This window comes from Zonotrichia albicollis, chromosome 1, assembly GCF_047830755.1.
Source record: "Zonotrichia albicollis isolate bZonAlb1 chromosome 1, bZonAlb1.hap1, whole genome shotgun sequence".
Taxonomy (NCBI): domain Eukaryota; kingdom Metazoa; phylum Chordata; class Aves; order Passeriformes; family Passerellidae; genus Zonotrichia; species Zonotrichia albicollis.
In genome coordinates this window covers 134,075,364-134,098,837 of record NC_133819.1, presented here as the reverse complement: position 1 = coordinate 134,098,837, position 23,474 = coordinate 134,075,364, and the positions used below count along the sequence as shown (strand labels likewise).

Sequence of the window (23,474 nt, the reverse complement as noted above, 5' to 3'; positions counted from 1 at the left end):
AGCTCACAAACTAAAATAAAAGGTGAAGTCCTGCCTTCCTGTGATCTATTTTCATATTGCCTGCAAAGTTCACTTTTCACTCCAATATTTCACAGGTCAAATATGGAGCAGAGCATGAAGCATGAATTATCCCTCCCCTCATGCCCCAGAGCTTTTTCTGGAAACCAAGGAGGGTCTTCAAATGTAACTTTTGTTCCTTACAGCTCCTGATAGTGTTAGAAGAAGTAACACTCTGGCATTTATGGGAGAAACCAGCAATTGATTTGATCAATTTTGCTCTCCTTCTTATTAACAATCATTGCAGCAAAATAATTTCCACTGCAAAAATGGCCTCATAATTTTTTCGGCACTCAGTCTGAGTTATTACTACATCCAGCAACCCTACAGAAATGTGGGGAAGCAAATATTAGCCTAGCATACCAGTTAAAGTCTATGAAGTGTGAACATAAATAGATCAATCCAGATTCGATAGCCCTATCCTCAAATTTTTGTTTATTCATTATTGCTCCATTCATCCACTTCAACAAAAGGTTCCAGACAGTATGAAAAATCATGATTATAGACAGGCTAAGTGCTTCAATTGCCTCTTTCCCCATGGTCTGAGCAGGAAATGATGATCATTTTCCTATGAGATTTCACAAAACTCTTTCTTATTGAGAAATAAAATGGGATTTTGGAGAACGTGCAAATGTTCCTGTGAATCAGATAATTTTGCCCCTTGGCAACTTTTCAAAAGTTACCAATATCAGGCAGAAAGTCAAAGAGTTATGAACTGGGTGAGGGCAAGCCCTCCCAGGGAAAGAAGAGAAAAGCTTGAGGATGCATGGATGTGCCCTACAGGGAAGCTTTCAGATCAAGATCCTTTCTGACTCATTTCTGGTGTCAGCTCAGTGTAAGTTAATGATCACTTTGATTTTTCAAAAGAAGCCAAAATTTCTCTCAACTGATTACTAAAGCTGCACAGAGCATACTATTAACCACATAAAGGCCTGATTCTGTCACTAGTAGCAACCAGGCTTGCAGCTCTACCTGCATCTCATAAAAGCCGTGGGGGTTTCCTGCAAACTTAAAAGCCTGCTACTGACACCTCATCTCAGAGGACCTTGAGCCTCAGTAGAATGCCCAGTCTCCAGGGGGACAAGCTCAGGTGTGGGGTCTCTGGTCACACCTTCTCACTGCTGCAAAACTATGACCAACACCAGTGATACACCAGAAACTCAATGAAAAGCAAAATGTCAACTTTCAATTTTGAAATTATCCTTCACCCTGTTGCCTTCAAAAGAGTTCCCAGGAGCTGGATGTATTTCCCTGCATGCTTTCCACTGTAATTTCAACCATCAGCCTTCTTTTCCTACCCAGTACGCCTGCCCTGTACCTCACTCAGGTCGTGCAAAGCCTGCAGCTACCCATGTTGACTTCAGTTTGCGCCAGCAGAGGCAACTTGTAACCAGTGAGAAGGACATTCACAGCTGTGCCTCTCCTCTGGAAGGTCCTCTGTCCACAAAGCCAATGCTCAAGGAGGTGCAAAACCTGGCCGAGCCAGGGGCCTTGAAGGAACCAAGAGAACGCCCACATCTGCTGGACACAGCGGGGCACAGCTGGACACAGCTGGACACAGCTCTCCTGCTGCATTCCTGGCCAGCTGGGGCTGCAGCCTAAGCACTTAATGAACTTTCTCAGGAAGGTGGCGGCTGATTGCATATGGAGCAGAGGACAAAAAGTTTCAGGTGACTCCTTGACTGAAAGGAAGTGGTGGAAGTTTCCCAGCCTTGCACAGTACACGGCTCACCAAGGACCAAGCTGCTGACTGGAACTCTCCAATGCCTCCAGACCTCTACATCCAGCTCAGACTTTAACTTCTCTTTCCTATTCAAGCCCTTGCTCCATTACAGCCCAACTCACAAGCACTTCACTGAACCTTCTCATTGAAGTTACTTTCCATCCACAAAGACAGATATCTGTAAGTGGTCATACAGCTGCAATTTCAAAATAAAATTTTAAAAAATGTGCCCCAACAAACCAAGTGAGGTGATGGAACAGGCAGTTAGTTTAACTTCAAACCAGAGTAAAAATATCAAGCTCCTACTCAGAGAGCACAAGATTGACAGCAGAGAAAATCCTGTTTAGTTCTGTTTGCATTTTCTCCAGCAGAAGTGTAGAACTAGTGCAACAAGTGTAATTTAGTATAATCTAATTATTCAGGTAAGTGTCCTCTCTACTTTTATTGGCTGTTACCCTGAAATAAGATATTGAACTTTTAGAAGGAAAAACAAGAACTTGTGAACAGAGGTGCTTGAAAAACCCCACCCAACCGATTAAACCAGTATTAGCTCTTTTAAAATATAAGAAAATGTTATAAAAATACGTTTTTTTTAGCATATCATTCACTTTCTTGTTAAGTATGCATTCCAATTACTATGAAATAAAAGGTTAAATTAACAAAAATGATAAAATGTCATTATTTAAATTATATTTAACATTTGTAGTACCGTTCACTCTGTTTTGGTTTTCTAATCATTTCTTAGACCTCTTTGCATATAAAACCAAAATAAATTTAATTGAAGTTCACCTTCACTTTAGCACAGTCTTTAGCAAATTTCTGCAAACTCTCCCAAGAATATTTGCACCAGGAATGTATCCTCCTGCTGCCATACTAGAGATAAGAAGGGACTTTCTAACTTCCAAAAGAAGACCAGACACTCAACTGAATCCCTCAGACATGCTAGTTGTCCAACCATGCTTCTAATTTTCTAAATTACCAGCATTTTTTTCACCATCACTTTCCATTTTTCTCCTCTTTTTCCATGAAGCATGCTTTATGTACAAATGCCTATGGCCAAAATTTGTCACAAGCTTTTTGTGGTAATTCACCATTCAATTAACAAATTATGTTTTAAGCTTCAGTACACTCAAACCCAAACCGTTTTCATTTTAAAAGTGTATCCATAGAAATCTTGTAGCACATTGTAAACTGTCACTGGAAATATTTCTGTGTTTTCTATATTTTCATTTTCCTGGTAGAATATAAAATTGCAGTTGTGTAATTCATACCTAACAGTAATTTATATGAGATAAAGAACATTTTAAGGTTCTTTCAAATGAATAATATAGAATTAACCACCTTGTGGGGACATGCTTCATTATTTTCTCATCTTCAAGGCTGACAACATTAAATCTCCCTTGTAATTTTTAAACTCTTTGACAGACAGGATGCAGTGTCTACACACAACCTCAAGAAAAAATAATAATGTAGCTATTACACTTATTCATGTATTATGTAGTAGAGGAACTATACAATTAGTTGAAAACAAATAACTTTTCCATTTTTCATTAAGTTGTATACATTCTCCTTCAGCATTATCTGTTACAAATGATAAAATATCACAATGATGCATTATCAAAGTTCAAAGCTGGAGTCTCTTAGAGCTGGAGACACTTGTAATGGGGTATTATTAATGTCTTGAAAATAATCATGCATATGGTGGATGATTCTGCTTTAAGCTGCATAGCTAAAAACAATTATGGGAAACATTTTAATAATTCCATTATTTGAGGCCAAAATAAACACATGCCCATTTCAAATGTCTTCATTTCTTCAAATGAAAAAAGGATATAATATATTGTTATACTGACATAATGTCTTCTGTCATTTTATCAAAGACAACCTTAGAAACCAACACTAATTTGTCATTGTCATTACTCAAGCTTTGGAGGTGAGCATAAATTCTACTGTGCTTTTTTTGTTCACTATTAAGGAATTTTATTTTTATAGATGTTTTAGAAAAAATTTCTGTGTGTTTTATTTGCAGCCTGAAAGCTGAAACTTTTCAGACCTGCTTTTGCCTTGAATCTGGCAATCCGCTATGATTAACTGCAAAATTTCTGCATAAGCTACAGCAATTCTGAAGAGGCATATTCCATTATTGTCTTCAGTGAACCAAGCATCCCATTTCTCCTCTCCACCTGGAACGTGTCAAGGGTTGAACACTCGGCGTCACAGCAAGAAGGTGACTTGCCAAAGTGCTCCCTAGCTGGCAGCTGTGCAGCCAGGATGACAAACTCCACGGGAAGAACATGACCAGGGGTGGCCAGGCCCAGTCAAAACAGCCCTGGGAACTACATTTCCAAGTGTTGTGGCAAGCACTAGCTGAACCTCTGCAGAGAACATCCCTTTCACAAAGCCATTAGCACAGCTTTCCAGGGGGATTCTTGAGTGCCAGCACCTGATCTAAGTTTAAAACTTCAGAGAGGCCAGGGTTAATACAATTTTTTAAAGGATAATGATTTATCTTTTTTCTGTGTGAACTTTATTGCAACCTTGGCTAGAGACACAAGGAAAATCTTTTATGAAATTATTTTTAGGGTATGGCATTTTCTTCTTAGCTTTGAATTTAGGTTTTGCCAAAAGATTTTGTTTTCTTGGGCCTGCCTTGATCTCTGAAACAAAGTCTAAGCAACAGTTGCCTTGCTTAGTGCTACTTTTCAAAACAACTTTTACCTTACTCATATAACAAACCAGAGACTGTTATACTGAGGAAGATGTAGAAAAAGCATAGCATGAATACTTCATCCAATATCACCATCTCTAGGAGAATTTGAAATGAAAACTGATAGACCATTTAAAATAAAGTTATTTTCAATGTAATTAAGAAAAAAAATCTCAGTTTTCAATCACTTTCTGATTCAGTTAAAGGGCTTACTTGTGTGTGTGTATAAATGTGTGTGTCTGTGAAACTCCAGCATGTACTGGGATGAGTTTGTTGCAGTTCATGTTACTGTACAGATTGCCTCCACAGTGAGATATTGGATGGATTTTTTAGGAAATTCAAAGCAGCAACAAAGGCTTATTTTGCTCATTTCACTGCTATCAGTCTGAGCTGGTTTGGAGTTTTTTATTGGCTTGTAAAGGTGGTCATGCTTATTAAGGTAAAAGAACAAAATTCCTGCTTTTTGTCAGTTTTGTGCAAAAAACTGGGAACTGTTCATAAGCATTTCTCTGTAGGAAAATTAAGCCATCTCATGTGCAAAGAAGGGAGCCTGTTGCTGGAGCTCCAGGTGAGCTGCCCTGTGCGCAGCTCACTGCTGTGCAGAGACAGCAGCTCACATCCATCAGCCCTCAGCCAGCACACACTGTGCCTGCATGGCTCTCAGAGCCAGCACCAACCTCCCCAACCCTTGCTGCACCTCCAGCAACAAGGGCAGCACACTGCCCTGCTGTCTCTTGTGCCCACAGCATATTTATGCCCTGATATAAGGTAAGATATAGACTAAGAAGGTATTGAACAGCTCTAAGCTGTCTCAACTTTCCTTTTATTATCTCAGTCCCGAACTTCCTGATCACTTTGTGCTTGAACTTGTGCCTGTCAAGCTGGCTTACTTGTCTTCTTCTGTATCAAAATGAAGGCATGGCTAGTTTAAAAGGGCTGACAACAAAATCTCCTAGTCTAAATGAAAGAAAACAAAACAAAACAAAATTCCTACCTCAGCATAATCATCTCTCTACAGCATGAGAAAAAAAAAAGTGACAGCAATCCACAGATTTTTAAATTATTTTTATTGATTCTCATTGATGTCCTCGCTGAAATGTGAACAAAAGATTGAGTCATTTACTGAGGTCTATTCAAGATTTTTCTGATAGCTTAACCAATAATAACTGTATAAAAAACTCAGCTGGGTGGCGGCAGAGATCCTAAAGGGTATCTTTATAATAAGGGAAGAGTTCACAGAGCTGCCACAGGGAAGTAGACCCACCATCGAATGCACCAGAGAATGTACATTTCTGCACAGAGGTTGAACGGTGGAGTACCAGCATGGGCATTGACTCTGCTGGTTCTGCCCTGCCACAGTGTATTGGGTTTGCATGGCCAAGCTTTGGTAGCCAGGGACCTACAGGGGCAGCTTCTACGAGAAGCTCCTAAAAGCTTCCTCTTTGTCCATCAGAGCCAAGCCCTGGTAGCTCCAAAGGCACACGTGCCACTGGCCAAGGCTGGGCCAATTAGAAATGGGGGTAACACCTCTGCAATAACATGATTAAGAAGAAAAAAACCCCAAATTATTGCACAGTTGTAACTGACACCAGAGAAGAGCAGGGTGAGAATGTGAGAGGAACAACTCTGCAGACACCAAGGTCAGTGAAGGAGGGGGAGGAGATGCTCCAGGCACTGGAGCTGGGATTCCCCTGCAGACCATGGGGAATGCCATGGTGAAGCTGTGCCCTGCAGCCCATGTTGGTCCATGGGGGTGCAGAAATCCACCTACAATCCGTGGAGAACACCCATGCCAGAGAGGGTGGATGCCTGGAGGAGGCTGTGACCCTGTGGGTGTGTGGAGAGAGAACACTACACTCCTACACTGGAGCAGGCTCTCCTTGAAGGACCGCACCCTGTGGGACAGGGACCCACACTGCAGCAGTTTGAGGGGGACTGTTCCCCATGGGATGGACTCACATTGCAGCAGCTTGCAGAGACCTGTTGTTCCTGAGATGGAGCCACATCAGAGAAGTTCATGGAGAGCTGTCTCCCATGGGACGGACCCCATGAGCAGAGGTGGGGCTCCTTCACCTGACCAGCAGGAGAAATCATGATGAACTGACCATAAGCCTCATTCCCTGTCTCCATGCACTGCTGTGGGGAGGAGACAGAGCTGGTAAAGAGGGAGGAGAAGAGGGTAAGGTGTTTTTAAGGTCTTATTTTACTTCCCATTATGCTTCTCTGATTTTTTTAGCAATAAATTCAATTAATATGTCTAATTCAAGCCTGTTTTGCTTATGTTGCTATTTGGTGAGTGATCTCTTCCAGTCCTTATCTCAGCTCATGAATCCTTCATTATATTTTCTCTACCCTGTCCATCTGTGGAGAGGAGGGATAGAGAGGCTTTGGTGGGTGCCTGGAGTCTGGCCAGTATCAACCCACTACATAAGGGAAAGGCAGATATGGAAATTTATTGGGTTTGGTAGTAAGTTATGATTTGACTAGCACAAGGAACTTATTTGTTGAATTATCTTTAAATCACCACATTTCAGAGCAGAACCACACTTTAAATATGGGAAATGTTATTTGCTGTATATGTATTATGTTATTAAGCATAATTAAAGTTGAAAGCCATGAACCACACTCAAAGCTACTGCAAGGCTATAGAGCATTTCTGTGGCCAGCAAAATGAAGTACCATACGCTAGAGAAGTCAGCAAGAAAGAAGTAATACACTTAGTAGCCTTGACTACAGGATGCTGTGGGCCAGTATCTGTGCAAATATCTCAGAAATGAGTAATGAATAACTATTCTGTTCTGAGAAACAAGTATGTGACTGCTAACATCATCATTTCTAGATATGCAAACTGCCAAAAACGAAACCCAAACTTTGGAGAAAAAAACCTCTCTTTTTATGGGTGCAAAATTCTACAGTGCGCTGTTTGAGGCATCTCAAAGATATCATATCTAGCTAAAGTATTTCACCTCTTGACTCTTCTAGAAGCCTTGCTGTGATTTTTTCAGGCACTAAGTCACACAGAATATTCTATGTTTCCTTTGTATCCTCAGAAGTAGACAACAAAAGCTTTTTTTTCCTTTATGCTATGTTTTATTCATAACCATTGAAAAGAAAAATCGAAACTCTGGTGTGAGTCACTCTTTAGATTTTTCTATTAGAAAATTGAATCAGAACTGTAAATGGTTTCAGACACAGATACCCAGGACCAGCACAGAAACAGAACAAAAACTAATGCAGACCTGGAAATGGCAGTTCCAGTGCAATGTTTTAAAATGCGACTGAAAAGAGATCTGATTTGCACCAGGATTGCCACCAGAACCATTCACTAGTGGAAGAAGTAAGGGCTATCTCTGAGACAAAAATAATAGCTGCAGGCTTCACTGGACTCCAGAAAAGAAGTGTTTTACCACACTCATCCTCCTGCCACAACTCTGGACTCTGAGCACCCTCAAGGGAACCAGCTCTCCCCAGAAAGGTCACCAGTGGCAGGAGTGGAGCAAACACAATCCACAGCGGCTGTCCCTCAACCAAAGTCATCCGATCTAATGCTCTGGGATGTTCCACAGCTGAAAGAGAGCTTCTCCATCTCTGCTGGAACAATCCCTTTCTTCACCTGCATAGTACTGACATGATAACAGCCAGAGCCTGATTCTGTTCCACTGCTATTTCTGAAATCTGATACTTGGTAAAAATGCCCTTTAAGCTAGAGGATATACAACCCATATTCCCAGCCAACAACACAGACTTTGCATTAGCATAATGTGCTGAACTGTGGCTGCCTTCAGTCTTCTACAATCACAGGTAGCCATGAGGAACAAACCACACCTTAGAAAAGCTCAACAATTTCATCATTATATCTGGAGCCAGGTTGTCCCCTAGGTGTGGGGAGCACAAAACTTCAGCTCATTCTAAGCAAAGAGCCAAAGAGATAAAGCATCAAAACAGGCTCTCTAAAGAAGTTGCTACCCGACCTGTTCCTATTCTTCTAGCGCTGCACAAATTCAACTAATGAAACGTTGAAAAGGAACTGTGTATTTTTTCTGGGGGAAAAAAAAGGAAGAGGAAGAGATCCTGGGGGCAAAAATGTTAGAACAGCTTCTGTGGAGATAGATCACCAACTGAGAAAAATATAGTAGTTATGAGATGTTTAGTGAATTCATCACCATTTAGATTACATTACACTGGTATAAGCTTTTGTGAACATACCAGGGCAGTGATAAGGAGGGCTATAGAAAAACCTATACTATGTAGACCTATGTAAATAAAAGTGAAATGCATTTAAAATAAATCTTTTACCTACAATATTTCTTTCTTTCTTTTGATTGTATTAAGCAACACTTGTGAATTTACCAGTGGTGAGTCTTTTACAAAAGAAGGGGCACTCCCCCACTGTTCTCTACCATGTGTGGACAGAGCAAAGAATTCATTCACATTCCTTTAAATACCACAAAACAAAACAGATAAAAAACCCCAATGAGCTCATATTTATACAAATACTATTACATTTGTGTCATGTACTTTTTATACCCCATGAACTGTAGCCTCAGAATGTTAATAAAAACCATGTTTGCATCCATAGTTCATAGTTTAAAAAACTTACAATTGATAACAGGGGTCCTATGCATTTTAAGCATACTATTTATCCACTGAAAAAGTGGGGGTGGGAAGAAAGCAAGGACAGCTCCAGGGGCCTGACCCTACTCCCATCAAAGACAGTGGGAAGTTTTCCTATTGACTACAAGATGCTGGATTGTGCCTTTGATTTTGCTGGCAGAGCTGTATGGGACTTTTTGTTTCTCTTGTGGCTAAAACACAGTCATTTGCTGCCCTCTAGAAGCAGACTGACACATACACTTTAGTTCACTTCCATACAGGCCTTCTTGCTGTAATTTTAAAAATGCACCTAACAACAATGAAGAGCAAAGGAGCAAAGTGAGGAACTAGAAGGTACTGAGATTTTGAAGTTTTCTCTAAATTCAGTCATTTGATAACATCATTTGTTATTCTGTTTGAAACATGGAACAGTGTCATGTATTCCTCCTGGATTATCAAAATTTCAAGAAGAAATTAATTCAGATTATTGCTTTATTCTGCTTAATAAAACAGAAAATTAACAGAATAGAATCATTAGTGCTTTATTTAAAGCCCAACCCTCACCACACTAACAAAGGACACTGAGAGAAATGGGAGCTTCATCAGGTTAGGATGGAAGAACTACAAAATAATTCAGTGAGTTTCAATTGATAGCTAAATCTTTTATTGCCTCCAAAAGTAGTAGCAATCTCATCTATTAATAATGATTATTTATCAAGAGTTTAGATTTTTTTTTTCAATTTTATTTTGTTTTTATTAGTGGGGGGGAAAAAGGCTAAAAACCACTGGGAAGTGTCTGATTTCCACAAATTTCCCAAAGAATGACAATTAGGAATGAAATTATTTTTAAATTTAAAAAAAAAAAGAGAGAGAACCCGCAAACCTTCTAACTTCAGCTCCAAGAGGTTAAAGAACATAAGCATGAAAGCAATTAATGAATAGCACTCAAATGTCAATATACCATTCAATTATAACTGTGTAATGCAATTAAATTACAAGTTACAAATATACAGTTTTCTTAGATTTTTATTTATTTATTTATTTATTATTTCATTCCATCACAAATGGATTTTATGTGTGAAAACTGTAAAAATAGAAATATTGTTCTAGTACCAGTTCACAAACAGCTAAATGCCATTAAGTTACATCTCACACCTTGCTCATTGCTATACTCTATTCCCTGAAGTGACAAAGGACTTGCAGACCAAGTCTTGAATAGCTGAAAACTTCTTGATTCTCCTTACACCCGACTATCAGAAAAATTGCCCACTTCAGGATGTATGCACTAACCAACCAAAAATCAATTTATAATTAGCAGCCATTTAAAAAAAATTGTCTTAGAATCACCAAACTGTTTAGATTGGAAAAGATTTTTCCAACCTGTCAAGTCCAACCATTTACCCTGTGTTTGCTTCTCTTCTCAGACAACAAATACAAGCAGGACAGGCTTGCAACGTTAAATCTGAAGTTAGGGACTCGTAAGATTCAAACTGAATGTGACTGTTGTGCTATATGCCCTTTCAGAGACAAAGAGCTTCAAATTAAGATTTGGGCAGGTAAAATACATTTCCGATGTCTCATTTAAATGTCAAAATTTAGATAAAGTGAATCTGTAGTTGCTTATATCTGCTAATAAACATTCTTTAGTAATGCCAATGTTTCACACTTTCTAGAATGAGTCTGAATATTTTTCCTTTGAAGTGTAAATCAAAGATTCAAGAAGGCTTTCTAAGTACACTCTTCCCTTAACCAGATCTATGTGATTTTTGCTTCTAAATGACTTGTCTAAAATCAAACATTATTTTAAATTCAGGTAAGGTAAGCAGCAAGATCAAGACCAAGGATCCAAGAGCTTAAGCATGATTCCTGTGACTAAAAAATAGTTGAACAGTCTTCCAAAGAAGGGCAGCAAGATAGAGTTTAATCACTTTGATTATTTGAGTCAACTGCAAAGTTAATAAATGTGTATACTCCCACATTAAAATAAAAACAGAAACTGGGTTATGCATGCCAGGCCCTGACCAATCCAGACTAGTGTAAGGTGAACCATTTTAAACACCTTTAAGGAGTGAATGTCAAGCCAGGTACTCCCAAAATTTTCTCAGATTGCTGGCTGTGGAGTTTCCAGCTAAATAAAGTATGATTTGGATGCCACCAAGTGGTAGCTGTTATCACATACCAGTGTCTTCAGCATGGCCTCACTCTAGGCTAACACTTCTAGTGCAGAAAATATTCCTGGTACAGGCATTTGCCAGGAATGGAATATTGCTACTCCAAAAAGAGGAAAAGAATTCTCTAAGAAAAAAATTGATTCCTACTACTAGTGACAGAACTGTCATGGACTGAAATGAAACCAATACCAACTTCCTTTTGAAATCTTATAAAATACTTATAATCTTCTGGCAGCAAATTCAAGGTTGATCGAAAGACTAGATCTGCAGTTCAGACCTGCAGAGAGATCAGAGAGATCCCAGCTGTACCTGGAAGAGACCCTGTGTGCAACTGATTCTTTGGGTGTCTGGTTCTTTGGTACTCTTAAATGTCATAGCACTGTGAGACAAATCCTAGTATTGCTTAATTATCTTATCACTACTCTGTTTTTGTCAGTTGCAAATTGTTCTCTCTCAGACAAAGTACAAGCATAGTGCTGGGAATAATTTCCTCCAGGGAATGATCACAAAAGCCGGTTGGCTGAAACTGCTCTGGGTTTGCCATGCCCATTTGCTCTGCAATTAACCCCCTGCGTTCTCTACCATCCTTCAACATTATTGCAGGAAAGTTTGCAAATATCTCATAAACCACACCTCAGGATATATATAGCCTCAGTTTCATGCCATAAGAGCACTCATGAGGGCCATTTCATGCCTTTGCATTATTTCAGCCACAGTGGCTCAGCAAAAGGCCCACAGGATCCATCCAGGCACACAGCACAGAGGTGGGCAGCCTCTACCCCTACCGAGTCAGGAATTACAGCAAGGGTGTAAAACAACCCCTGCCACTTGTTGGGATTTCTGGAAAGAAGTTTCTTATGTGAGAAGCAATTTAGAAACATGCCCTGTCTATGATCTCATTCTTGAAGAACATAACAGACATCCTTCAGGAACCCTGCCACAGGTACCAGCATAAGTCTGCATAGAAGACATGAAGAACTTTCCATCAAAGGCATTGCATCTGGTACATGTTGGAGATTCCTGGTTCAAATACATGAGCTCCATCCATATCATCACTCTTCCAATCTCACTCATTTCAGTTGTGAAAGACCTAGGAGAAATTACCAGACTGCTGAATGGGACAATCAAAGAACTCTGTACTCTCTGCTTTACTTTTCAGGCAGCCGAGTGACTTGCCACTAGTTTAATAGCTTAATAAATACCAAACTGAAAGTGAATAACTCCGACTTGCTTGTTCTTGTTGACTCATACTCATTTCAATAATAAAGTATGTCTGGAAAAAAAACCTATTTACTAATTAAAATTATGTACTATGCTAATAATAACAGTTTCTATTTAATTAATGTGTTTATTAACACAGTTATCTGAAAACAAAAGGCACATTAGATTGCTTCTGGCACTAGCCTGAGGGGAATGGCAAAGCAGCCTGGCTCCACTGCCCGCCTTCATCAATCAGAGCCCTGGAAAGCTGAGCAGGCTGCGACAGTGCTCCTGCCACTGAGGAAAGGAGAGACACTACTGCAGAAAGACTAACAGACCTGCTATCCAAAACTGCTTTTCCTCACCATCTATGCACTAAGTTCAAATAACTACTTTGTTTTTTACTAAAGATTTCCATGGAGATGTGTAGTAATAGTTTCTTTCCAAAAGTCCCCTCTGCCTTGTCTTTCCAATAACAGAAGTAGATTGGCACAGGCTCTTTGTTCTCGACAATGTTCACAATGTGCCCACACAGCTCAAGAACCATGAGCAGGCTTCAGGTGAAGTATCTGACAGCCTAATCTTGGATTTCTGCAGTGCAACTAACAAAAATCAGAGCACCATTTACTGATATTAATGAATTAGAGCACTCAGAATCACGGAGACACTGAATCCAAGAAACAGATGTTTTCCAATTCCTTCCCGGGAATATGAATCAGCACTCACCAAACATTACTGAGACCATGGTCTGCATCACAACAAATATAATTAGCTGAAATAGAGTATCAAACATCATAAACCCATGTCAACAAAGAACATCTTCATCTGTCCATATTTGAGCAGTAGGTCTTAATGATATACCAGAAACAACGCGGATTAGTCAGGCTGGGGAAGCAAGCCAAGGACTCAGGATCATACTACATGAATAAGAGTTTGGGAGAAGCAAGTCTGAAAGTTTACATGATAGAAAAAAGTGGTAGTAGCACTGAACAAAACCTTACTGCCTGACAAATCACTGAAAGGGAGACACAAACAAAAACTTGTACAGCAGCATGTTCCAGACATATTTTGCATTTCACCTTTGAACTTAGTTTGCATAAAGAGAAGCACAGGAGCAGAAATACTTACACAGAAGTAAACAAGGAACTCAAGCTAACAAAAGGACTCTTCTTTGTTTATAAAAAATAACACCTTCAAAACAAGAGTGCCTATGCTGAACAAAGACCCTGCTAGCCCAGCATCCTGCCTCTGACAGCAGCTAAAGCTCTTTTGCAGAAGTAAGAAAACAACAGGCAAATGCATAAATCATCAAGAGGTTGCTATGCTTTCACCAACACTGACAAAATGGATGACAGAAGGTTACACCGGCCTGCGGGTATTAGCCTGAGGAAACAATGTTTTACTGCTTTTCTAATTATGGTGACAACTTTTCCTCTAACAAACTAACTGATTTTTAATTAAGATATCTGAAACTTGGTATTGGAAGCTTGTGCATCAGAAAAGGATGTTTCCCAGAAGCTGCCTCTTGTTCCTGAGAAAACACAGAGCTAGGAATAAGAGGTGGTCTAGTTCCTGCATCAAGTAAAGGAGCTATTTCAAAGAAGTGAAATAGCACAAAGAGGAAAACAGTTACAGAAGGAGAAACCACTTGAAATTATTAAATCTATATAATGTCAAATCTACCAGGAGCTAAACTTCTCTGCCAAAATAATGTTGTTTGACATTCAAGGTCTACAGTGATTGACTTTCCATACATATAATGCGAATTGATAGCATAGGCAAACAGGAAAATGGAACGTTATATAAAGAGTTTAAAGATTGCAAAAAAATATTCTAAAGTTATGAACACACTGTGAGAAAAGAAGTAGTAACATGAATATACAGGCAGCTCATCAATACATACAGACTTAATCAACCACAGTGCACAGATGAACCTCCGGACCTCGATGGATCCCTCTGTAATTACTACACCATATAAATGAACATCAGTTAGCAAAAACAAAAGTTGACCAGCATTCTGTTGGTATTTTACATATATCTAGTACACATTCATTGATTAAATTCCAAACCAGAAATATGGCTTTACCTTACTAATGGTTAAGGCATTCCCTAAATATGATGGAAGAAATTCTATCCCAATTAATGTTTCTGAAGTTTCCACAGACTTATACATATCTTGTTTTTTCTACGCAGTAATGACAGGCAATTCTTCACTGCTGCTGAACACTGCTGGAGTTACATACTGTTGTTCAATAAACCAGTACAGAGAATTTACTCAAGCTGATTTAAGTCAGGAGGAGTCTGTTGCTTATCCTCTGGAGAAATATTGGAAAACACTGTCAACTGGATATTTCAGAGCTTTCTTATCTGCAGAATTTGTCATTTATAAGATGTCATCATCTTTAGTATGTTATTCTGGAAACTTACTTAGAGGTAATGAGAAGGAAATTTGGCATTGCTTTCAACATAATTCTCTGTAATTATTTCTAAATCATCGTACAAAAATATTTTTCCACTCCGTGATTTATGCAGCTTGTGCTCTTGTACACTCTGATGACTCAAAATTTCAACAGGCCCTCATGACATTATTTTCAACTTTCTATGTGCAGCTGGAGCTGGTGGGCCATATATTCCAGGACTATCTACAGCATCATATTAAGAACTATTAAGTCAAACCATGTGTGAAATCAGCATATATAAATCAGGTTTTTTAATATCTATGCCAAGTACCATTTTTCAGGACTGAAGCAGAATTTGTTTGCAATAACTGAAGATGAGCTGTGATTCCTCTTTCATGTCTTACTCCAATGACAAGTACTTCTTGAACTTCAATCACAAGTAACTTTTCCTTATTTTCAATCTTTTAGCCTCTCATTAAGTGGCAGTTTCTGTTTCTCATTGACCAAGTCTATTTGCTTCATAATTTGAAGCAAATAGACTTGTACTTCTTTTTACCATTTGTACAGTACCTCATATAGCACCATTCTGCTGTTTATTAAGAATTTCTGGGTATTCTGGAACTTGCTTTGCTTGATCACTCCTGGGTAATGAAGTCCAAACATGCCCTCAGTAGTAGAATAGATGTTTTCAACTTTTAGAGCTCTTCAAATTTGTGAGTGGAAGGTTCTGCTGGAGTATAGGTCCTTGTGAAGAGACAAGACTACCTCAGGAGACCAGGAGATTGTCCAAAGACAAGACAAGACTACCTCAGGAGACCAGGAGATTGTCCAAAGACAAGGGCAATGACTTGTAATTAGGCACTTGAGAGCAGGATGCTTTCTCAGGACAAAAACAGTGAGGAAAAAATAAATTAAGAGGATAAGCCTTGCTCTGGTATGTCAATTGTCTGCATATAGGAAAAAGTGCTTAGATGTAAATGGAGATAGGTGAAGGAAGGAATAAAATGGAATGGTATGTCTCAGAAAGTGTGCCACATAAACAGCACACAGACTGTAAAAACTACATAACTGAAGGAGAATTTGGGAATCCATCCAGAGACGGATTGTACTGCAGCTTGATAACAAGCAGTGTGGCGCAGTCAAGAGAGGGGTGATAGAGTTGTAATTGAGTAGTAGTTGTGTGTAATGAACAAGATCCAAGACTGATAAACTTGGATCTTGCTACATGTGGGGAACTACAGGATTGCACAGTAATAATAGTGACATCATCATTTGCTAGGTCATTTCGCTGATTTATTAGATTATTATTACTATTAGATCAATAGGGGGTAGATTCAACAATAAACATTGAAGCCTCTCCTCTCAGGCCTGCAGTTGAGAAATTAAGACTTCCAGGTAACAGCTGCCCTCTCATCCTTGCATCCTCTGAAAGACATCTTCCATTTAGACATATTAGCCTACTAAGTCCTTAAAGGCTGCAAACTTTTGGAGTGAGTTTTACCACTGGTTTCACAAACTTGCCTTAAGAAAAATTGCAACATTTTGTTTTAGCTTAAGTTGATCCAAACCACTAATTAGTACCTCATTATTTGAAGAATATTTTGCTGCATGGAATTGAAGTTTTTATTGAAGTGATCTGAATGATCTACTTTCAAGAGAAAACCAAGATGAAAAGTTAAAAAACAAGTTTTAAGTAAATCAATTTCTATTTGCATGCTCATGCAAGCTTATAAAGTTTTTTTCATACATGTGTGACATCCCCTGGCTGACACATGGGGACAACCAACTTTTCACGACCCAAGGTGGGAATAGGAAGAGGCAGAACCCCTTGGTCCATGAACAGGGTCCCCAGCCAACAGGGCAGAGACATTTCTGCACCATGACCTCCATCCAAAGAGACTTCCCTGGTCGGAGTGCCCCTCACCACTCTCTCCCACAGCAGTGACTATTTTCAGACTGGATATCCCTGAGTGATCCTTTGATCCTTAGATCTTCTGGGTACCCTTGAGTGAGAGGCCTCTTTGTGTGTGTGTGTGTGTGTGTGTGTGTGTGTGTGTGTGTGTGTGCATGTGTGTGTGTGTGTGCACCTGTACAATTTTGTGTAGTAACATAGTCCCAAGGGGTACACCAAACCTGTAACCTGCTAAATGCCATGGGAGCATCACCATTACTCAACTTGTTCATTACTTTTGGCCATTGGTTTTAGTTGGAAATTAGTTATCTGCATGAAGTTTTGTCATGTATCTCTGTGCCAGCATGCTGCCAAGTTGTCCGAGTCCTTAGCTCTCATGGACCACTATAACATCAGGTGGGTTTGTGTTGGACACAGCACAATTCCCTCTCTCCTCCTTTAAGTCTTTTCTGCATTAGTCCCATGAACAGCATGTGCAGGGACTCTGACAGGATCATGGCCACACAATCCTGAAGCCACATTCCCAGTACATTACCACTACAGAGAGGGGGGCTAGGGTTTTTTGGGGTTTTTTTTATGTTTTCAGTTTAATTTGGTTTTGTTTTGTTCTTTTTTTTCAGGATCTTTTCTGGTGCTCCATGGGATTTTTCCCATGGCTGCCCAACCTCAACAGTTCTCCCTTAGGTTAAAAGAAGTTGGCCTTTTTGAATTTTTTTTTTGGGGGTAATGGGAGAGGTTTGACCTTTCTGGCTTTCTGCTCCTGTACCAGCCCAGGCCTTGACACTGTGCTTGTCCTTGAACAGACCCTGCCCCTGCCCTTGGGCAGGCTCATGTGTGGGGAGCACCAGTCACTGCTTGCCGCCCCCAGGGATCAATGTTGGTCCCAGTCCTAGTCAGTATCTGTAATGATGACTGGGATGAGGGAATCAAATGCATCCTTAATAAATTTGTGGGTGACAGCAAGCTGGGCAGGAGTGTTGAAAGGATCTGCAGAGGGACCTGGACAGGCTGATCAATGGGCCAAGACTGTGTGAGGTTCAACAAGGCAAAATGCCAGGTCCTGCATTAGGTCACAACAATGCCCTGCAGTGCTACAGGCTGGGGGAAGAGGGGCTGAAAAGCTGCCCCGTGGCAATGGACCTGGGGGCTGCTTGCCAGTGGCTGAGCATGAGCCAGTGTGTGCTTAGGTGGCCAAGAAGGCCAATGACATCCTGGTCTATATCAGCAATAGTGTGGCCAGCAGGACCAGGGCAGGGATTATCCCTCTGTACTCGGCAATGGTGAGGCCACACCTCGAGTGCTGTGTCCAGTTCTGGGCCCCTCACTACAAGAAGGACGTTGAGGGGCTGGAGCGTGTCCAGAGAAGGGCAGCGGAGCTGGTAGAGGGGCTGGAGCACAAGTCCTGTGAGGGGCGGCTGAGGGAGCCGGAGGCGTTTGGCCCGGAGAACAGGAGCTCATGGGGACCTTATCGCTCTGGACAGCTCCCCGACAGGAGGCTGTAGGCAGGCAAGGCTCGGCCTCTTCTACCGGATACCAAGGGATAGGACAAGACATAGCCTGAAGCTGCGCCAGAGGAGGTTTATGTTGGACATAAGGAGGAATTTCTTCACACAAAGGGTGATTATACCCTGGAACGGGCTGCCCAGGGAGGCGGTGGGGTCACCGTCCCTGGAGGTGTTTAAGGAAAGGCCGGACACGGCACCCAGTGCCATGTTCCGGCTGACACGGTGGTGTTCGGTCAGAGGCTGGACTCGATGATCTCCGCGCTCCTTTCTAACTGCACCGATTCTGCTTTTCGGGGACTGCGCTCCCCCACGGCGCCTCCCGGCCCGGGCCCGTCCCGCAGGCCGAGGGGCGGGGCCAGGCCGGGTGGCCATGGCAACGGAGCGCACGCGGAGCGCCGCCCCCCTTCGCTGCTTCCCGCCGGCCCCGTCGCCACCATGATGCTGCTGGGCCGCGGGCTGGACGCCAGGTACGGGGGCGCGGGGGCCGCGGAGCCTGGGCAGCTGCCGGGGAGAGACCGCGCTTCCAGCAGCGTGCCCGGGGAGGCGCGGGTCGGGGAGCGATGCGGGCTCGGTCCTTGTTAGCGCATCTGCCTCCCTGGGAGATGGGGCCGCCCCTGCCTTCCTCCGGTAAAGGCCGCAAAACTTTTCCAGGCCTAGCTTGCTGTGCAGAGATGGAGTAAGGATGTGCTGCCGATATTTATTTGGACCTCTCGCGAATAATTCTGTGGACAGTTCTAAGCGGTCGCGATAATGAGGGTGGAATAAAAAACTTTTACACTCCCACGTAAGAAACCGTAGTGTTTTGCATCCCAGAATTAAATACTAGTTGCATGGATGTACTGTGAGATCTGAATTGTAAAGTGGATGATTACGTCTTCGTCCTGGAGGGAAACACTTTTTGACATGAAGATCTTTCAAGAAAATAGGAAATATATACCTTTTACTGAAGATCTTGTCAGGGAATATAACTTTGAAAAACACCTTTATTAGTACTTAATGAAATATTTACTTGCCTACTCACCAGGTGGAACTGTCCTTATTCAAGCAGTTCTGTGCTCCAGCATGTCCTGGAGGACTGAATAACTTCCGTGGGTTTTTTAACCTTAACAGAATCTCTTTTGAACAGTCTTTCAGACAGTTTGCCATAAAGCAATGTAGTTGGGTTTTGGCAGAACTTGGCATGAAATACTTTTCCTGAAGTAAAGGTGTTCCTCATTTGAATTGATTGTATTGTTGTTTAGTCTCAGAGTACCACATTCCTTCAATTTTTTCTGATCATCATATATCCTGATACAAAGTCAAATATTGTTCAGCAGTATTGAGATACCTTACGAAAGGTTTTGTTTCTGTCCCTTGCTGAGATAGTGGTAGGAGTGAATTCTCTTGCAGAGAATTCTATCACTTCACATCAATAACCTTGTGTTGGACCATAGAGACTTCTTAAGACTTCTGGCAGGTACTGTTAGCTGAATTGTCTTACAGCCATTCACTCAGATCAACAGTGGGCATGAATTCACGTGACCATCAAATAATACAGGAATATGAAAGCAAAATACAAAGTGAAATCTGCGAGTTACTGGAATGACTTACCTAAATCATTAATAATAAAGTGTACAGGCATTGGATCAAATAAATTAATTAGATTTAGGTCGTTTAAAATAATTTATTACTGAGATGAATGTCCTTTCAGTGGTAGTACAGTTTTCACCTCTTGTGTCCATTCACCTTTGTTCTTTAATTCTCAGTGGTTTTAATCCTCTGTAGCGCAGTTTGGTAATTGTTTGCAATTTAAAGAACATTTAATACCTTTACCAGTTTGTCCTCTACTGCCTAATTTCTCCAGCCATTGCCTTGCTTGTTTAGATTGCAGGCCATAGCAGGAAGGGGGATGGTCTTGCAGAAATCTTATTTGAGACAGCAGGTGTTACCCCTGTATTAGTAACTAATAACATTAGTAATAGTGAGCTATTGCTTAAATTCAGGAGAAAACTTCCAAGCAGATTTTTGTGATTTGGATTTTCATCTATTGGATCTTTAAGTGTAAATCTGCTTTTTTGTTTGTTTGTTATTCATTCATAAATAAGCACATATTACATCAGTTACAACATTCTCTTTTTCAGAATAAATTTCTGCTCTGAAATGAGATATCCAAATTATTAGAATATTATTATATAGTTTTTCTTCTGTATGTGTTGTAAACATTTCTGCCTTTCTTATTTTTCTTTGGTATCCAGGGACAATCAGACTAGACAAATGCAAGATGCTGTTTCAAATGTGGAAAAACATTTTGGTGAATTGTGCCAAATATTTGCTGGATATGTACGTAAAACTGCCAGACTACGAGACAAAGCAGATCTTCTAGTAAATGAAATCTATGCATATGCAGCTACAGAGACACCGAACTTAAAAGTTGGACTGAAAAACTTTGCAGATGAATTCTCCAGACTTCAAGATTATCGCCAGGCAGAGGTACAGAATTAAAGCTGTACATGTTGTGTTTGCCATCTGAACTTTTCAGTTACTTATCTGTGATTAAAAGGGAAATCATATACTCTGCAATCAGAAGAGAAACAGGAGAAAACACATCTAAATATATTAATGTCTGAGCAGGGTAGGCTGCCAAAACGTTTATCATTTACACTCCTAATCACTTCAGGGAAAACTGCCTAAAATTAGTACTACTGAAGTCAGGAAAACTATCCATATGAACACTTGATGTATTTGGGAACGAGCAAGTTTGTTTTTTAATTGGTGTTAGACTTTAGATAATGATTTATGGTTAATAAAGTGTTCTTTTTTAGTTATGTTACTTGAATTGTCTAGCAACAGCTGAGGCAAAATCAGTCATTTTCCTTTTGCTGAGCATTACCAGAAATAGTATTGAAGAGGTACTGTCAGGGACCACTGTAGATTTCATAAGTTTGTAGTTCAACATTAAAAGTACAAACTTGATTTGGACCATGTGTGACTAAATAGTTACATTTCTGCTAGATGAGTGAGGGTGCAAAGAAAGGTGTTTATGCCACTTACACATTTATGTGTGGTTGGTGCCAGTCAGACTGTAACTTACGATGCAGAATTCCAAATACTGAGATTTAAAAACATTCATTCACATGTACTCAAACTAGTTTTTGGAGTATGTATCTATTCTTGAAGTAGAACATAGAAAATTCCCATTTATAGTTTTGAACAACTGAGGTCCACCATGATTCAAAAAAGAAACTGAAGTAGTTGACATTCTCTATGTCTTCAGATAGGACCTTTTTATTTTGGAGAGCATTGCAAATCACCTCTTCATAATAACAAAGTGGGAAAAAAAACCTTTGAGAAGTAGTTAATATGGGAAGCAGAGAGTTTGAAATACAAGGAATATTGTGTATCTTTAACAGTCTATTGAGGAAGGGATTTTTAAGAAGTAATAAGAAAGCTTAGAGTGTGTGCAATTTTTATTTTTCCATAAGCTCTTATATGTCTGGCTCCAGCTGAGCCACATGTAGGTCTTTATGCTTCAATTGATGTAATAGCAAATTATCCTCTGCTATTACATTTATGTTGTGGCCAAAGGTGAATGTAAACTCAGACTGCATGATCTCTCTGTTTTCATCATTAAACTGTGAACCTGTAATTTTGAGGTACATATGTAACAACTTGAGTTTTGCTTTTGTTGATTTTAAATGTTTTTTTAAAAACTGGCATTTGGCTTCATCCTCATGCCATGCCTGTCTGTAAACCAACATTGCCCTGTGAAAGAAAAAAGGCAGAAGCGGCAAAGGAAAAGAGAAGCTTTTAGTCTTCAAATCAAGTTCTCCTTTGCTCCTGAAAACAAAATATTTCTTTATTTCTTCTGGGCATCAAGTCACTTAACAGTTTTCCTGTATGCTGGCAAAGTGGGCAAGAGAAAATTAGCTCTTGTAAGGGTTATTAACGATTTCTGGTCTTTAGGTGCAGTGCTAGATATTTAAATACTGAGGTGTGGGGTACCACAGGACATGGTAGGGTAAATAAGTAAGATGGGCAGGTTATTTGGTTTGTCTGTAATAAGTGTGTTGTTTAGAGCCTTACTGGCCTATTCCTTTCTATTCTGTTGGCACTTCCAGTGAAATTGTTTGACAGTGCAGTGGTGGATGGTATCAAGGAGAGGTGTTTGCTCAGCTGGCCTAGATTTTGGCTGACTGGTGACTGCCAGTACAGGGGGAGCTGTCCCTTCCCAGTAGAGGTGTCACCTTGTCCTAGTCTGGATGTAGCAGCAGTGGGCCACAGGACTCACTCATGGTCCATAAGTCATTGGCAGATTACGCTGGGGCCACTCAGACAGTTTGGTCAGATTTGGCAAGCAGATCTTATCCTATTGCCTGTCTGACCATATGTAGCTGTTTTTCTGAAACAAAAATTCAGAACCACTCATCTGTGAGAGCATTTATGCATTTTACATACCCTGTTATTGGTATTTTTAGTGCACTCAGTACCAGTGATGCTGTTTCCATTATTATTAAGAAGTGTTCCATTTTGCACAGTGTATTTGATAGCAAAGATAGCAAAGATTGCTTAGTCTGTAACCTTATTAGTGTAGAGCAAATACACTGATCTTTAGATAGAAAGCTACAGAACTCCAAAATGCAATGCTGGATGTATTTAGTACTCAGTTTGATGTATTCATAATTTTCCATGTTTCATTTATCCTGATCTAATTAACAAAAAAGGAACTCCACAAGAAATCAGCTTGAGCTCTTCAGAAAATGAATTCCTTTTTGGTTAATATACTTGACTGTAGTTTTTACAAAATTTTTAAAAACCCTTATCCTAATATTTTTCCAGCATATATGGATTTAATTCATAATAAGATGAGTCACTGTTAAAGTAATTGTTTCCCATTTCTGCACACCATGGATATGGATTATTTTAGCAACTTGTGATTTCTTTTTGTAGGTTGACAGGCTGGAAGCCAAGGTTGTTGAACCACTGAAATGTTATGGGACCATAGTGAAACTTAAAAGGGTAGGTTAAATATGTATTTTCTCACAAGGTACATTTCAGTGTCCTGGCCACTCAGTTGAAAACTTTTTGTTTATGGGGAAAATTGTTCTGATTTTTCATATTTCATTAATCAGTGTAAATTAATTGTATAATTAGACATCTCAACTGAAGCTGTATATATGTTAGAGGAAAGAGCTTTGATGTGAAGACAAGGATATTCAGGCTCTTTGAGC

At 40.2% G+C, this 23,474-nt stretch overlaps 1 protein-coding gene across 1 annotated transcript in view; it reads left to right on the top strand.

Moving 5' to 3' along the window:
• The first annotated feature begins 18,501 nt into the window (after positions 1-18,501).
• Positions 18,502-23,474, top strand: part of CIBAR1 (CBY1 interacting BAR domain containing 1) — a 25,346-nt gene continuing 20,373 nt past the window's right edge. The window contains exons 1-3 of the mRNA XM_026797916.2: positions 18,502-18,734; positions 20,502-20,736; positions 23,194-23,262. Coding sequence (XP_026653717.2) covers positions 18,517-18,734; positions 20,502-20,736; positions 23,194-23,262 — 522 coding nt within the window. The 5' untranslated portion in view covers positions 18,502-18,516. The remainder of the gene's footprint in view (positions 18,735-20,501; positions 20,737-23,193; positions 23,263-23,474) is intronic.